Source organism: Malaya genurostris, chromosome 1, assembly GCF_030247185.1.
Source record: "Malaya genurostris strain Urasoe2022 chromosome 1, Malgen_1.1, whole genome shotgun sequence".
In the NCBI taxonomy this organism is placed as follows: Eukaryota; Metazoa; Arthropoda; class Insecta; order Diptera; family Culicidae; genus Malaya; species Malaya genurostris.
The window spans coordinates 163,162,450-163,180,543 of record NC_080570.1 but is presented as its reverse complement, the minus strand read 5'-3'; the positions used below and the strand labels follow the sequence as shown (position 1 = coordinate 163,180,543).

At 40.7% G+C, this 18,094-nt stretch overlaps 1 protein-coding gene across 2 annotated transcripts in view; it reads right to left on the bottom strand.

Annotated features, from left to right (window-relative positions):
- Nucleotides 1-516: 516 nt before the first annotated feature.
- LOC131426593 (frizzled-3) overlaps nt 517-18,094 on the bottom strand; it is a 35,418-nt gene continuing 17,840 nt past the window's right edge. Inside the window, exons 1-5 of one of the 2 annotated variants that reach the window (XR_009229115.1) lie at nt 4,030-7,718; nt 3,703-3,914; nt 3,583-3,640; nt 3,116-3,530; nt 2,348-2,448 (exon numbers count right to left, since the gene is read on the bottom strand). Coding sequence is in view for 1 of the 2 variants with exons in the window: in XM_058589450.1 (XP_058445433.1) it covers nt 1,024-2,448; nt 9,037-9,276 (1,665 nt within the window). In the remaining variant the exon portion in view is untranslated. Of the gene's footprint in view, nt 2,449-3,115; nt 3,531-3,582; nt 3,641-3,702; nt 3,915-4,029; nt 7,719-9,036; nt 9,277-18,094 lie in introns of those variants that run through there. The other variant, XM_058589450.1, reaches the window with a different exon arrangement.

Below are 18,094 nucleotides of genomic sequence, written 5' to 3'. Positions count from 1 at the left end.
AACCACTTAGTCGTATATATATATATATATATATATATGCGGTGAAATTTAACGTGTTTTGTCGGTTACGTCACTTATACAATCATATCTTCGGAACCAAAAGTCACAGCCATTTGATCTTCGAACTTGATCAATGTCCCGACAATAACTTTCAAACGAGTCTAAGTTTGTTAAAATCGGTTCACACACACACACACACACAAGCTCGCGCGCGCGCTCACACACACAGACATTTTCCTATCTCGTCGAACTGAGTCGAATGGTATATAACACTATGGGTCTCCGAGGCTCCGTTCAAAAGTCGGTTTTTCCAGCAATTCTAATACCTTTCTATAGAGAAAGGCAAAAACGACAACACTCTTTTGAAGCTTTCCGAGACAAATATCAAAAAGCGGCTGGAATTTGTGAAAGAGCATATAATTTTCACTGGAGAAACAAAAGTCATGCATCTGTGGCAGATACCGATGAAATAGGACATTTGTGACATTTCACACGGAAACCCGATTGATTACAATATTTTGAATGCTAACATGTCATATTTTGTGAAATTTGTCTTATGCTAGAAAACTGTATAACTATCATAAACTAACGCTTACAAATCAGTTCTATCTGTTCTAGGCACTCGTCAAACAATTATAGCTGAATAAGCAACAATAGTTGTACGAACTATTGCCCGATAAAATTGTTTGTTTGTGTAATTACCGATGCTGTACAAACACCCACCTAGAAGAAGCTTCCGTGGGTGCGATTTCGTTAACTTATGGAATCAACCAGTCTAAAATTAAGCATTTACACAGTAAATAAATATTGTTTGCTTTTGAAGACAAATAGTTACTACTAACACATGTACCGGTAGAATATACTACTGCGCAACGAACGAAATCATCACGCGGGATAAATATTTACAGTTTAACTTTTAATGTATCACAGTTGGAGCGTTCCAATCGCTATTCTGACGTTTGTTTTCACATGCTACAATCTAGTTTAAAGCTTTAGCCTTGCTGGTTTGAGGCACGGAAACATTCAAATCCTAGTAATGATGGACGTCGTTGTCCCACTGGATGGGACCCGCAAACTGCGGTGTATTCGTACCGGAACGTACCCATTGGTGGTAGAACCCCCGGTTCCGGAACTTCGATGACCACCATAGGCGGAGTTGTACAAATACTTCTTCGAGCTCGAACTAACTGGATGATGACCTCCGCTGCCATGATTACTGACTGTCGTCGTCCGGTAGGGATTGACGTTGTTCCCTAGCTGCGATGAAGCCTGATGCACTTTCAACAGTGGAACTGTTTTCAGCGAACCTTTGGACGAACTCGATCCCGGCAGTGAAGATTTTTTGTTCAGGTCAGTCGAATGTTTGGACCACAGCCAGATGCCGGTCGCTGATCCACCTACCAGTGTTAGGATCAGCTTGAGTAGTGTCGGAAGCAGTGAGAACTTTTCTGGTGCCGGACATATTCCATCGGAGTGGCACGGTTCAACGGGGTTTTCGATACGCTCGAAGAATGTACAGATTACGGCTGACAGGGCTGGCATCAGGTAGACGATGGCAAACAGTAGCACACGGGTGAAGACCTTAGCGAGTGTTTCACTTTGGTTCCAGGTAGACTTGAGACGTTTCAGTGCGACCAGAGCCAGGAAAATGAGAATGGCTCCTACTATGAGCAGAATCAGGGCCGGAATTTCGGTAAATCCTTTAGCTGTGCAGAAGTTGGTCAGTTCGAATTTTTGAATGTTTCCCCTCAACAAAGCTCCGATGGGTGAGGTGAATGGGACCACCCAGGCCATAACATGGAACAGGCCTGATTTTTTCTCCAAAGCTTCGCAGGACCACTGTTTGGCGGTACTGAGATACCAGCAAACGCCAAAAATGAGCCACCACGTAGTGGCACTGATCAGCAGGTAGTTCTTGATGATGTAGTACGCCAAACACTGGGAAGTGATGTTGCATTCCAGCAAATCGATAAGCTCCTTCCGTGGATTGTGAAGAATGGTTCTTTCCAAATAGCACAGACCCATTAGATTGTAGCACAAGGTCATAAACAGTAACGGTCGGTCCGGATATTCGAACTTCGTTGCCTTGGTCCAGAATGTCACCAGGGACATGAGGGTAAAGATGAAACAACCGGCCGACAGGATCAATGTCCAGAACTCAATGATTTCCTTCTGTTGGCTGCTGTACATGGCATCGATCGATGATCCACACTTCGGCACGCACTGATCGTACTCGTGCGAATAGTTCGTTGGACAGCTGATCGGCGTGGGAATGGCATGGTGGGGTGCCCTGGTGGCACCTGGTTCAATAAAAGAACTTGGCACCAGTGCACCGTGCTGCAACTGGGGCAGGTTAAAAATGGACCACGGTTTCACTGGGATTGCTGCGACCGATTGGTGTATGGTCAGATTCTTCTTCTCGACACTGCCAGATGCCTCCGGTGGAACCTGAAATGAACGAAACGGAAAGCGGATTAGTGATAGTTTCACCCGTGTGCGATTTGGATGTAAGCTTGGCAACACTGGTGCTTGGCCCACATTCGAAACAATGAAGAAAAAAACTACATTTAACTATAGTTCGGAGTTCTGCTGGCCTAATTATAGAGATGAACTGAACTTTTGAAGCGCTCCGTCAGATTTCCTGGAAGTTCGATTCTAGAATTCGCACTTTCGGTTGAACTATAATCAATATAATCACAGCTCTTAACCTTTGAATGTGTGCAAAGCGGATACTTGAGCTACCAATAGGGGAGTAGCAAATCGTAATTAGACCCCATCGCGCGCCGCAGAGAGCCTGTTGCGTGCCTATCGGATAGCTGCTCTCTTGGCAGCAGGCCGGAGCGGGGTCTTTGCTTAATTGTTCTACTTCACCCCGTTGGTATGAGAGGCCATCCTGTATCGCTTTAAAAAATATTTATCAGAAGGCCCTGGAACGCGCCGTACGGATGCGCGGATGAACTCTTAATACCCGAATGGCGCTCAAATTAATACCCGCGCGTGAAAGGTAAAAGGAAACGAACGCGCGGTTTTCTGGCCAGAAAAATAAAACAAAGAACAGACCGAAAAGAAACCCACGAAACCTCTTAAAAGCTCTTATTTGATAAAACAATTTTACATTATGTATAGTTTATCGCTCATATTCCATTTCACATGTGCGCGTTTCTTTGTTGCCATCCCCGTCGCCGACGTGTGTTTCGACGTACGGAAGAATCGGATCGGTTGAAGAACGATGGTAAAGTGGCAAAGTGTAATACCCTCCCGCGGGATCCGCACAACCATTGCATTTTTTTTTTCGTTTGGTCTTTCCGATACCGCAGTGACTCTGATCCGGGCGAGTAGAAGAAATGCAAATCAATGGTAACTATCGTAATGATAGTTTGGTAAATTTATTCCGCATCAGTATAAAATACAATCCATCGATAGTGCGGGTGAATATTGGATTAAAACAGTTCAGTAGTACCAAATGCAAATAATAACATGGAACACTCCGTTAAATGTTCGAGGACACGCATTTTTATATCTTTATTTCCCTAAAATAAAAACATGTTAGCATAACTTGATACGCTGTTTTTATTTTCTAACCTTTCCTGGCAATGCTAGTACTATAACAAATTTCGGCATAATTCGAATTACTGCTGCACTAAAAATGGAATGAAAGAATTGTTGGAAATTAGTCGAATACGGACCACTCAATCAACCTACATTCATTTTCGTCAATCCAGAAATGTGAATGTTGGAAAACAACTCTGGTAATGGTCAACTATACTGCTGGAAAAATAACAAAACTTATGAAACCAAAGCAACGTAGAGTTAAAATATTTTCGTTTACTCGCCTTTGATGAAGCTAAATAGAAGGATTGGCACAATGAAATGTAGAGGCGCTGCTTGTTTAGAGATGATACTTCTAGCAAAAACTGTCAAATCGATAGAAAAAGATTTCACTACTTCATCTTCTTTTTAACAATTTCTTATAAAAACTGGAAAATTCATTTGAAAAATCATAGTGGAAGTGGGACAAAAAGTATTTACTCTGAGGTGGTAATGTTGATCTTAATTTATTGTGCTAAAACTAACGCTTATTTAGAATGGAGCCTTATACTTGGTTCAATACCATTTTTCAAATGCTCGGAAATAACAAAGTATCCAAAATAAATGGTACTCGATCACTGAACATTCTAGTACCTTACCAAATTTCACACATTTCTGAAGATATTTCTTGTTTAATTGGCAAATTGTCGCAAAGCTGATTTACCGGTAGCGACACCTGCCAATGAAAAATGGAACCAAGAAAAGGAGGATTCTTTCGAAAACTTTCATATCGACATATGCAACATTTTTATCGTTTATTCAAGAGTACAAGTAAATATTAGCAATAAAAGTACACTCGGAGTAGAAGAAAATCGATTTCAAAGTGATCACTACTATTTTTTTAGTGCTAACTACGATTAAACATGAAAAATCTTCAGAAATGTGTGAAATTGGGTAAGGTTAGGTTTTTTCGGATCAACATTTTTTTAAACGGAAACCGGTTTCTCGAGTACTAGAGATGGGCAATTCGCTCCTGAGCTGTTCCAGTGAATCGAATCATTGAAGTGAGCTGACAGCTCACAGCTCTTTTCAAAAGAACCGCAGCTCACCAGCTCACTCATTTGCTACCCAGTTCACTGCATTATGACGAAGGGAACACGCTACGAGCTGATCGGATCTTCGGCTCTTTAAGAGATTCAATTTAGTCGACATCAATTAAAGATAAGTTAATTCGCATTGCATTCATTGCATCATTGCAAATCAATGATTCAATTTCGATCATGCATATGAAAGAAAACCGGTGCATAAGAAAAACGGCGCACAAAATGAAACTTAAGTTTAAACTAAAAAAAGCTGATGAGCTGATACATCGAATCGATTCACTTTGGTGAGCTGATCGGTTCGGAGCTGTTCACCAAAATGAGCTGTTTTGCACACCTCTATCGAGTACTAGAATACATAGCGATCGAGTACTATTTATTTTGGATACTTTATTTGTTATTTCCAGGCATTTGGAAAATGGTTTGGAACCATGTTTAATGCTCTATTCTGAATAAACGGTAGATTTCGCACAATGAACTAGGATCAACATTACCGCCTCAGAGTAAAAACTTTTTCTTCAACTTCTACTATGATTTTTTAAATGAATTTTCCCGTTTTCATAAGAAATCGTTGAAAAGGTGGAGTAATTAAAAATTTCCTACCGATTTGACAGCTCTTGCTGAAAGTATCATCTCTAAACAAGCAGCGCCTCTACATTTCAGTTTTGCGACAATATGCCAATCGTAGTTTACACCTACACGCTGCCAAAAAATTACCTAATTTTAGATACTTTTCACTCAATAGAGGGGTTGTGTGCAGGAAGCCAATTTTGGGTAAAATGGGTTTTACTTATTTTTGAGTAAAAGCATCAATAGTACTGATTAGGTAGAAACTACGCAAGCGATATAAAAATAAACTTGGGTAATTTGATTTCAGTTTTCGTTCGATGGTTTGAAAAATAAAACGCAAACAATAAAGTCAACTATGATTACTTTATTTATTTAATATTAATATTTTTACATATTTCAACAATGTAACTATATCATTGAACTACCAAGGCTGTTCTATTCAGCTGCTGGAACTGCACCGTTGAGCGATCGAACGCATCTCAATATCTTCCATCGCCTGAAATGATATTGCGGTGTAATTATTATTTTAAAAAGAAATTATACAAAGCTACTCACACTGCGATTGATGACAATCATTGAATTATTCTCCCAAAACCGGCAATTTTACAAAATAATTTCACTCACTTCAAATCTGACCGATAGTTTCTGCAATGCAACACACAAAATTTTCTCACCCAACAGCAACTTTTTGAAGTAAACTACACTGTTGAGTGAAAACTACTCAACCGATACAGTACTTTTCACCCAACAATTAAAAACATGCTTGATTACTTCATGTTAGATGAATTTAAGTCAACCGTTGGGTTTTTTTTGGCAGCGTGTAGGACAGGACCTGACAATTGTTAATCCACTTTTAGGACCAATTTCGGACCAGCTCGTGATTGGTTGAAATTGACATAAGCAGGTACAAGTTGTTGAAATCAATATTACTACAGGGTGGTAGAAAAAGTGTTGTCAGTATCGTCGGTAACAGTGTAGCTTGATATTGGATATTTTATTTTTCGGATCATCTTTTCAAAATTATTAATTTCAATAAGATTTAAGTTCAATTTGTTTTTAAGTCTTGTCAATGTGGAAAGTATACGAGTACATTTAACAATCACTGGATGATACAATGAGAAAGCCTGAAATCACGAAGTGTGATATGGACGAGAATATTGATTATGTTGGTTGAGAATAGCACCGAATCTTTGGATACTTCTGTATGTTATTATTTTTCTCAAATAGAATATGTTGAATACTTTAGTTAATAAAGCTGCAAGAATTAATTACCCAAAATTGAGTGTTTTAGAAAAAATTTATTAAGGTGTTTCAACTAAACGTTTTCTTCAAAACAAATATCTGATCAAAATGAATCCAGAGCTATATTTTTGACCGATATAACATTTGTCTAAGTGTTTTCAAATGATAAATAATTGCATGTTATAAGGGGAGAAAGTTTTCAGAATGCATAATTATCTCTACTGGCAACAGTGATCGCGAGGCATTTATTATTTACAGCAGGGAGCAACCGGAATAAGAAGAGAAATATTTTTCTGGAAAAAGAAGCCAGTTGTCTGGTCCTGTCCTAGGTTTACACCAGCGTTGCCGTTGCCAGGTTGGTTATCTTTTCTCGCTTCGCCAGACACTCTAACAAATAAAATCTTTTGCCAAATTTTACAAATTTTCCAAGATTTTGTCAGATCTCACCAGATCGGTTTTGGCCTCTATACGATAGGGGGTGAGACACCGAAAATGAAGCCCGGTCAAAATTTACTTGTGTATAGTTGGACCCAGACAAATCCAGATAGATTTTTGAGTCAGAAACAGATTTTTGAAAAAATGACCTGGCATCCCTGGTTTACACTTAAAAAAAGTAGTAATAATCACTTTGAAATCGATTTTCTTCTACTCCGAGTGTACTTTTATTGCTGATATCTATTTGTACTATTTTGGAATAAACGAAAAAAATCGTTGCAAATCACTACTGCCGATAGGAAAATTTTCGGAAGAGTCCTCCTTTTCTTGGTTTCATTTTTCATTGGCAGGTGTCACTACCGGTAACTCAGTTTTGCCACAGGCTAGGCTATTCTGTTGATTTGTTGAACCAAACGCTGGTGATTCGTTTGTATTTGACCTAGGGGTAATTATTGTTTGTATTTGGTTGTACCGTAGTGCGCAAAATTTCAATGATTTAATCAAAACAGGCACTGCAAATGTGTAACCGATTGAAAACAGATTGTCGAATAGACCAGCAGAAATGAAAATTTGCGAAAAAATAAAACGGAAATCCTGCTTTTTTATTGCTTAGTTTTTCTTCAATCTATGTTTCAGGGAATGTCGGTGAAAAGTTAAACTAAATTCACTATAACGAACTAAATTAAAAAAAGGCGGGTATGTAGTGTCAGAGACATAACTGGAGGACGTGAATGCGAATAAATTGACATTGACAGAACCTGAATTCTGGCTGTTCAGGAACTGAAACTGAGTTAAATAACTAAATAAATGAAAATTGTCGAATCTAGATTCAAAATTCAGTTAAAGAATTTAGTTATAGAATTCTGAAACTGAGCTTAATTTCAGAATCCATAATTAGAATTTTATTCAGAATCTGAATATACGAACTAAATGCTTGAACTGAATTCGAAAAGAAAGTTTTGAAACTAAGTTCAGAAATTAAATAATTCAAAAGCTCAGTTCCAAAATTCTGGTTCGGCGTTCAGATATAAAATTTTGTTCCGGAATACAGATCTAGAATTTTGTTCCAGAACTCTGAATTTGAATTTCTGAATCAGAATGCTGAGTACGAATTCCGAACTAGAATTAAGGCACTAAGCTCAGTTCCATAATCTAATCAAGAAACCAATTCGAAAAATCTAGTTTCAGAATCTAGGAATTAGTTTTTAGAGTCTTTGTTAGCGGGCTTTCGGTTCGGATCGGTATTCAGTCCGAATACAATCAGTGACTTCTGACAGACACTGCCAGTCCCGTACCAGTGGGTACAACCCGCTTAGTACGAATTTCGGTAGCCAACTAAAAACCCGGCTAAATTTCGATAGCTGTCAAAAAATGAAGGCATAATTGTTCGGGTTTACACCCAACCATCTCTAATGACCAGTAATTTTTTTCGTTGACATTGCACAGCCCAAACAAAGAAAAAGTCGATTTTTTGCCGTGAAAGCTTTTTTATTCTTCAGTATAATCTCCATCTAGAGCGATACCTTTGACCCATCGGTTCTCCAACATGTTGAAGTCCTTTGCAAAAAAAAAAAGATTTATCCAGGCCTTCAAAACAGGCTTCAGCATTCGAGGAAAATTTCTTTTCCAGGAGTAACCTCTATAGGTTTGGAAATAGATAGTAATCGCTGGGGGCCAGGTCTGGAGAATACGGGGGTTGGTGGACCAATCCGTACCGCAAATCATTTAATTTCACCGTTGCTTTTATGCATGACTTGCGCTGATGCGTCTTTTACCGTAGCTTGATGAAAACTAGAACTCGTCTGACACGATCAGCTGTTATTCAAACATTAGTGGATAGATTGTCATGAAATTTGGTACTGGGCCATCAAGAAGCTTATTCTCAACAACAATATACACGGTTCGAAACTATTCACGTCTTTTCTGTGAGAGGCCAGGGACTTTTCATTCCATGTAGTACAGGGAAAAAAATCAGAGGGCCGAGATGGCTACCTTGAGGAATTCCAGAATAAAAACCATCGCAAAACACTAGTAATAGTGGAAGGTTTCGGCGTGAGCCGAAAATTGGCTCCAGAACTACGAATTCCAACAATTTGATCTAAAATCTTCATAAATCTAAAAAAAGATAAATCGATAGTTGATAGAAGCAATCCCTTCTCACCTGCATGCACAATCCGTGATTCTCGGGCTGGGGTAGTGTCCGACAGTCCAGATAGGCGGGCCACAATTTGCTGAACACGGCATCGCTGAAGCAGTCCTTGCGAACCTGTTCGCACAGTGACCGGCACGGTTGGACCGGCCGGGGTGCATTGGCCGAGCACAGCGGAAATAGCGACGAGCAGAACAGGAACAGGGCCTGCTTCGAGCAGCCCGAATCGAGTACCGGCCGTAGGGATGTGATCTAGGGGAAAGATAGAAAACAAGCGGTCTTTGATTAGAAAATTGTTCCCTCGGGAAGGTACAGCTGTTGCATGCATCGTATGACGACGTCTTGGTTGACGATATCCAAATTTTCTCTTGAGATTCGATTTCAAATCAACCATTACATCAGCGGCGATCAGGCATAAATCATTCCGTCCCTTTTGTTTCTGTCTTTCTGTTCTGTTCTGTTCTGTGGTGTGTAGTGTATTTCGTATCGGATGGTGGAAGCGTGCGTTCCTTCTGCTTCTAAAGTGTCAGAGAAACCATAAAAGAAACGGTTCGGTAAGTGCTCCCGGAAGGCATAAAGGTGAGACGACGAGTGGCGAAGCACTGCCTGGTCGACCGAAGCTGCAAGAAGAAAAAGTAGCCAGAGCGGAAAAGATCTGAACAAAGATGAAAGGAACCGCCACCCGGACCGGCGACCGCAGCTTGATGGGGCCATAACACTTTAACTTTTGCCTCCATCGCTCTCTACTCACTCACTCACAGCACATTGCTATGCACAGAGAGCAGTGGACCTGGGCCGATGTGCATGCAGGCCGGCTGTCCGTATCATATAATAATAATAACATTATTATAATGAACCATTCCAGCGAACCGAGCCGTTCCGCTGCAAATATTATGGTTTAGTCAGCGTCTGTTCGATTCTTATCTTCCTGAGTATCATTACTGGAAACAGTGCTAAACCCTAATCCCACCGGAGTGTGCGTGTCCCGAACCGGTTGACCTCGTCAACTCAATGCACCGGTTGTAGCGGACGCGTGAAATAATGTCACCTTCCCGAGGCCGTAATGAAACCGTTCGAAGAAAACCGGAGCTCAGTCAGTCAGTCAGTCACTAATTGTTCTCGCGATCGATGGAAGCAAGCAGGTGTGAACTCAGTCATGACCAATTTTCGTCCCATTTTTCCCCACGCGGATCGCAGAAGCGACGTTCCGTTAATAACACATTTCCTCGATTTCTGCTCCATTCGTCGTCCAGGCAATTATTCCTCGGAGACAACGACGTAGTCGTCTCCGTAGTGCTTCGCCTCAATTTACCCACAATCAGAAATATCTTTTGTTTCTTTCACTGGATGACTCGGTTCCCCTTGGCAACGAATGCGATCGGTAATTATTTTTCGGTGAATTTTCTCATGAACTTTTTATACTTAGCCGGTCCCCGCCCTAACCTGACAAAGAAAACAGAAATTCCAGGAATGCCACCTCGCGGACCTGCTCAAAGTCGAAGATGACGGAATTACGGAACAGTCCGGCAGACGAAATAAAACTACAAGAAAAGGTCCGTCAAATTCTTAGCCATCATTAGCTCGGCAATTTGTGCGGCACGCCTAAATCACCCAAACTCCGATGGGTTTTCTCTATCGAGGATTCTGCTTTCAGTTCATCGAGAAGAAAAACAACAACAAAAAACGATAAGAAAATATCATGACGGTTACATCGTTCACCGATGATCTCAGTATACCATGATAAAATTGCTCCACTTTTTCGCAGCTTTCGAACTGAGTGACAGTTCCTAACGCGAATGACAATTTTCGATAGCCCAGAGAAACCGTCTCCACTGAATCCAGCATACCGTGGCGCATCCGAAAAAAAACAACTAAGAGCTCCGGTCCGGTTGCTTCTGCCGTAGAATTAACCCTAGCCGAACGGCTGTCAATAATCGCCACTCGCATCGCAGTAGGCCCCCAGCTCGCGCTCGTATCGATGTCTGACAGACAAACCGCCTATGATTATTGTTGTTTTCCTTTGATATACATTCCCATAGCGTCCGCCGGAATGGAGTCTATCGCTCATCATCGTTTCGATTGCGGATTCGAAGGCCCCGTTGCGGCTCGGCCGCGTGATCGACGGTCGTTTCAATCTCGGCGATATCGGTCGGGCGATGACGATAATGATGATGACCAATGATAATGAATAATGGCGATGATATCCATTAATTCGCCATTATGTTTTATGGTTTCTTCGTCTGTCCGTCGGTGTATCGCTGGCTGTCCGTGCTGCACCAGTCTTCCAGCGTAGGAACCCTAATAGGTGAATACGTCGTTTCTTTTTCTACCAACCGAAAAACTTCAACCTACAATTTGGCACGGACAACGAAGCGAACGAGAGAGAGAGAGAGAGAGAGAGAGAAGCCACAAACGAAAGTAACTAACGAAGCCACGAAAAGACAGACAAAAAAGAACGAAACGAAACGTTCGTTCAGTTCAGGGCCCTTTCCGTCCAAGCGTAGTCAAGCGGGCAGGCTGACTGCAGAGTATAATAATAATCAAAAGGAATTAGTCGTAATTATACACGAACGGGCTTGATTACATACATCAAACTCGAAGCAGCGGCGGCAGCTTTTCGGGGCGCTCCGGTCGATCCTCCTAAGGTGTTCACTAGCTAGTCAGGAGGAGTAAGTAAACCTCTCCCGAACGGTCAGATCACGACATGCGTTTCGGAAAACACCAGTTCAGGCCACGGCTGCTACTGCACCCGACAGCCTCCCATGTCCATACCCCGCCGTCCGTGACGTGACTCTGATCCACTACGAAAACCCAAGTAGGCCTGGCCTGACGTTGCGGTGGTGACTAATGGCAGCATGACGTGCAGGATAAAGGTGCCTCGGTTAGTGCGAAGAACATGATCACTGTTCGGAACCCCTGAAGTGAAACATCTCGTACGTGCCGGTAATAATAGGTCGTTTACATTACCGATCTTCCGACAGGGACCTGCCGTACCGGAGGTACCTACGATATCGATCGATCAGAGAACTGTTTTCGCTATCCATAGAATGGAGCCGTTGAGGACGAAAATTGAACAATTTCGGATTCCGGTAAACAGTGGTTTTCGAATTTTGCACTCACGTTGATCATTTTCATTACATTTTTTGCCAACCACTGGTTATTTTTAGTTGAAAATTTTGGGTGAAATTAGTTCAATGTGTAATATTTTTACAAAAATGTGTATAGTTCTTCTAACGGTGAGATGTTTTTTTTTTGTAATCACTAAGCATTAGATTTGACATAACAAAACATTGCAATTGATGCCAGAAATTTTTTTCTTCAGGAATTCAATAGATAGTGTTTATTCTTGGGTTGCACATTCATTTCACGTTTCAAATACAAACAGATTCCAAGAAATGTCTGACCAATTTCATTACATTCTTTATATTCTTTAATTCATATATTTCGGTGCTAGGTTTTGGCAAAATTGGTTGATCTACCCTGAAGATGATGAAAAAAGCTTTCGAAACGTTGAACTGCAGCGAATAAAAATCGTTAAAAGAAAAGACGGTCAATTTGTCTTTTCTTTAAACGATTTTTATTCGCTGCAGTTCAACGTTTCGAAAGCTTTTTTCATCATCTTCAGGGTAGATCAACCAATTTTGCCAAAACCTAGCACCGAAATATATGAATTAAAGAATATAAAGAATGTAATGAAATTGGTCAGAAACGATATTTAAATTAAAGATATTTAAATTACGATATTTAAATTCAAATAGATTCAAAAAGCATTATCTTACTCTAGGTGAGTTGAGTATTGTTTAAATGAAAACAAAAAATTACCAAAATGGATTTACGTATAGCGAAAAGAATCACAAGCGTGTAGCTGAAGCTTTCAGAAGGAATTCAAACAGTCCTGTAAGAGATGTGGCGAAAAAACTGCAGTTCAGTAAAACTTTTGTGCAAGATGCGAAAAAACGAACTCACCACTCGCCGAATCGCAATTAAGTCGCAAGCCTTACACCCAGATTTTGACAAAATCGCATTGTCTCATTACAAATGATGAGAAGTACGTCGTTCTGGCTGCTTCCGGGACTCCTGTTTTCCACTGTTCATCGTAAGTTGGATGTCCCAGAAGGCGTTAGACAGCAAAAGATAATAGTTTACAAAATAAACATGATTTGGCAAGCAATTTGCTCATGTGGAAAGCGTATCACTCCAATTCTCGATGAACATTAGAAAAGGTCCCAAGCGCAAATGACAATTTCTATTTGCTTACTGACTCTTTCAATTATTACGGCATATTCGTTTTTCTAAAAATTTCTTAACTACAGTCGAATCGAAAGTCGATGGGTTCAGTCGTTATTCTAGATAAAAAGTTAGAGAGAGGGATTACCGATAGGACCGTAATAATCAAAAGAGAAAATAAACAAAGAACAAAGAGAAACTCTCATTTGCACTTAGGACATTTTCTCGTGTTTGTCTTCAATTGTGACAAACGGGACGATCAACGGGCAGCTGTACATAAAGGGATTCCTTCACAGACATATACTTTCACTTCTAAAATCGCCTAGAGGACCTACGCTTGTCTGGTAGGATTTAGCTTCGTGCCATTACTCGAAAGATGTTTTGGAGGGCAAAAGGCTAATATGGCACCGGAACTACGGTCAATTGAGAGGTACTATTCCATTAAGAAGCAGCCGCATAGAAAACATCCTAAGTAAATTCGAAGGAATTGATTCCCACGAAAAAAAATGTTCGTACATTCGGATATGGTATTGAAATTGAATCAAACGAACATGGAAAAAGTTCAATAATATCTTTGATTACATACCCTGATAGGACGAATTTTACCGAATATTTTCTTGTGATGCAACGTGATTCCATACACTTTTCTTTATTCTGACAACTATTCGATCTTGATTTGATATTTATCCTGAAATGTCATCAAACTGAGGTCAAAAAACATTCTCAGCAAGGGACGACCGTTGGTTCTTGTCGGAATTTCCAATGAGCAACACCAGAATGCTGACATAATTGTGAAGTTTACCAGGGACAATAAAGCGTGCAGCCAGTATGAGAAATCTTCAACGGGTTTGAGGTCCGGTAAAACTTTTGTTTTATTTGAAACTGTAAATTAACACTTCTTCCAGCTGTCGGGCAAGTTCCTTTCCATGAAACGCCAGCGACTGACAGAAAGTAATCATAAAAATTTAAACCAACTTCACAGCCAGCGGTACCGACTTTGATTGATGAGAAACGGTCATCTATCACCGCCAAAGACATGTGAAATTTAGCATGGCCTCGCTAGAAAAAAAAACGGCGACAACTCCGGTATCGAAAACAAAATCCCGGCGGGTTGCTCTCTAATGGAAGTCATAAAATTAGAGCCGTAATTTCACAATGCAATAAAAGTGCTCCGAGCTCGTCCACGCTAGTCGAAACGGACACCCGAATGGTTCGGTCGCAAAAGCAACTTGCACATCGCCGCTAATGATTTTATTACCCCTTCGGTGCAAAAAGGGTTCACCTATAACCGGGAGACATCGTCTCGTCGGTAGCGATCCGTGTTGCTGTACCGCGAAGATCACCGGGCATTTCAATCTCAATGACGATGGGTCCGGATGGCGGGCACCAAGAAGCGGGGAAGCAATCAAAGCAATATAATCTCTTTGCTTCTCCTTTCACATCTGCCCACTTCATTTTATTTCGTTTCGTCTCGACGGGCGGCTTTTTTGTTGTTGTTGTTGTTGTGGCCGTCTCCTGTTGTTAGCTGACCTGCATCATCCGAACTCGCTCCGCCGCCGCTAATTAGCGCCTAAGTTTGAAACAATCGAAGCAGATTGAAAGTGTCGATTTCCAACAATTACAGCGAATTTCAAATCTGCGTCAAGTCACTCGAGTTTTTCTGTTGAGAGTAACTGTCAAAACCAGAGTGTCACGGGTAACTGCATCGAAAAGATTTCGTCGCAGCAATCGGTGATTGAAATTATACTCGCATCGAACCGAGAGCCAAATTGTTCGAAGAGATACGCAGTGTTGCCAATTCTTCTGGTAAAAAAAAATAGTTCTGTGCCTTAAACACCCGGCGTTTCAGTAGATGTATAGATTCCTAAATTATACATCGAACTTCGGATGGACTCGATGCTTCTAAGATAATTTTCCTTAACTTTATGTTTGTTCTTTCTTGGCGTTAGTTATTTAGAAAGTTTCAAAAAGCACGATTCAGGAGATGTCAGAACGAGTTGTTTTTTTTGTGTACTGGTGCCTTTTATTACTTGATTCGTGGCCACTCGATTACAAAGTTCGAGAAAATTCAAATTCCGCAAACATTTCATTTTAAGATTGCTACAAATTGTGACAGAGAAATTGGACGGTTACCTAAACATTTGAGCAGTATTGGAAAGATAAAATTAACAAAATGCGTCGGTACCGATGCTTTCACGATGAAAAACGGTTACCATTGAGTTTGAGCGTTGATGTATTCGTCCTTTAATGAATGTTTTGGAAATTTTGTCAAAACATAAAAATTCATCTCTATGTAAAGAAAACACAGGAAATTCAATTAAACAAAACTAGTAGTTCAGTTTTGATACAATGTACGAGCTAGCATTGACTTCAAAGTAACAAATGACATAATGAATATGGTATAAATTTCACGGTGTTTCGTGCAGTGCTTCAAAAGTTATTCCAGATGGAAGTCGAGAGGAGAGAAAAAATTCTGCAACCCACTTTTATAGTTTTAAATACGCTGCTGCCCGCAGTACCGCTTCGAAGAATTCGTTTACGAGCAGGATATCGTTCCTATCGAATCAGCAAGCAACCAAACAGAATGTTGAAGCAAAGTTTTGTAAACCAAAACTCGAGCTCGGAAATTGTACCAGCAGATTTTGACTAAATATCAGAGATGCCTGCTCATCGATGATGAAACCTACATCAAAATGAATTTCGGACGAAACTCTACATGACGACGGCACGAGGCGATGTTCCTGCGAAGTTGTAAGCTTGCTTTTTTGGACAAAATTGCTAAAAAACTGATGATTTGGCAAGGGATATGCAGCTGCGGAGCTGCCGGTTCCGAGATTACAGGGTGAATAGAGATAAATTTTTTAAACCCTCGCTCAAATAGGCGAAGTGGAAAACATTAAAAAAAAGTCTAAGTTGGGGTCATATATATTTGAATCGGTAGTCATTGTCAGTAAAAGACCAAATTAGGTGAGTCCGAATATTCTGGTTTTCGATTCCAGAAGCACCGGAAATAGTGGGACAGTTTCGTTTTGTAGGTTCTAGGGTTATTAGACCAATAATCATCGCATTACTAGAGTCACCATTAGTTATTTTGACGATTATTCGAGTTTCTATAAATGAATTGTGATAGATTCGGATACTATATCTTTGCTACGACTTTAAGAAGCATTTTTGAGGAAAAAATAGTTCGAAATTTGTTCAAAACTAGCTATTAGTAGCAGCCAGTATTAGCCGAAAATAACGTTTTCGTTCGGTACGTCAGCAGACATGGCACTTCGGTGCCAATTAAAAAGTGTTTTGCAAATATCATTAATTTTACGTCTGCTCAGCGGTTCAAGTTGAACTGTTTGGGATTGCACTAAGCAGTTCAATTTGAACTGCTCTGCACTGACGAGTCTAAGACGAAACGTAAAGAAAACAGTGTTCAAAACTGCTTTTAAAGCTACGCGAAAACTCGAAGCGAATGCACATATTTCCACTCATTTATAGAATCTGAATTTTGTCCGTGTACCCACAAATAATTTCTTCAATAGAAAAAAAAGCCTGAGAAGAATATTTTATGATATTTCGATGCAAACTACAAGCAATGCCACGTGAGCTTCGTTTTGCGAGTCCGAAAGGTTGCAGTTCGGAATGTGGATCAACAGGGACAACAACAACAACAAAAAACGTGTGCACTTTTTGTCCGGATCTGTCCATTCGGCATCCAGCAAATAGCGCAACAGCAGAAGCAGCAGCAACAACAGCTCCGACTTTTTATTGCATGTCCGTAACATAAAAGCGTCCGGCCATGCTGGCTTCTGTTGAAAGGTCCCTTTTCCCTTGGACTGTCGGTTCTGCGCGGTACAATGATGATGTATGTATGACGTATGATCATCGTATTCCCTCTTCTTTTACAGTCCGCTTTTGTTACGGTCGGATTCTGTGTGTGTGTGTGTGTGTTTTTTTTTCTGCGACGTTCTCTTATCCCTTATGTCGTTTTCGCTTGAGAACACTGACACTGACCCAGGGTAGTTTCATCAAACAAACACTTTTCACGAAACTGTGTTGATTTAGCACTTAGCAACGGGGGTTTGAGCAAACCTGATATAACAACCAGGTTCGAAACTGACTCGATTTTCAGTTCAACAACGTTAAAACTAGGTTCGAAACTAGCTTCAAACAAACGGTTTGACAGCAGTTAGAGTGGAAACTGGGTTAGGTTTGGCATCAAGCGAAAACGACATTAGATTCATCATCACAGTAGGCTTATACAGTTATTCGGTACCTTTTGAAGGTTCCATGCCATGATGACAGGCCTTTCCGGAGCAAGGAATTTTCGTTGACAGTACCCCGCTCTATAGATCGCACACTTTACATCTATACATTGCAGGATGACTAATTAGTTCTCGTAGTCCTGTTCTGTGGCACAGCAAAAAATTCGACTGTGTGTGCGGTCTGCCGTCAAATTTGACCACCGCCACATGCTTATCTCGCGGATGCTTTTAAGGGCACTTGGACCAACAGAAAAAAAACTAATTTCGTAATTAGCATCTTATCTGTTCTGAGCATTGGAATGAAAGGAAAGAACCTTTTAAAGCAATTAAATCCGCTTATCCTAAACATAACGAGCCACTTAGGATGGATCCTGAGCCGAATTGGCTCCCTGGCCGACTAAGCGTACCCCAGCGTTTGGCCAGCATGCCAAGCCGAACGAACGAACGAACGAACGAATCAGGCAACCAGGAATTGATTATTTCAATCCCATCAGTTTCGGTGTCTTATCTTGCGCTTTGGCTCTTCCAAAAAGGAGCGCGACTCGAGCGAGCCGAGAGAAACGAGTTTGAATTAATTCGAGACTCTG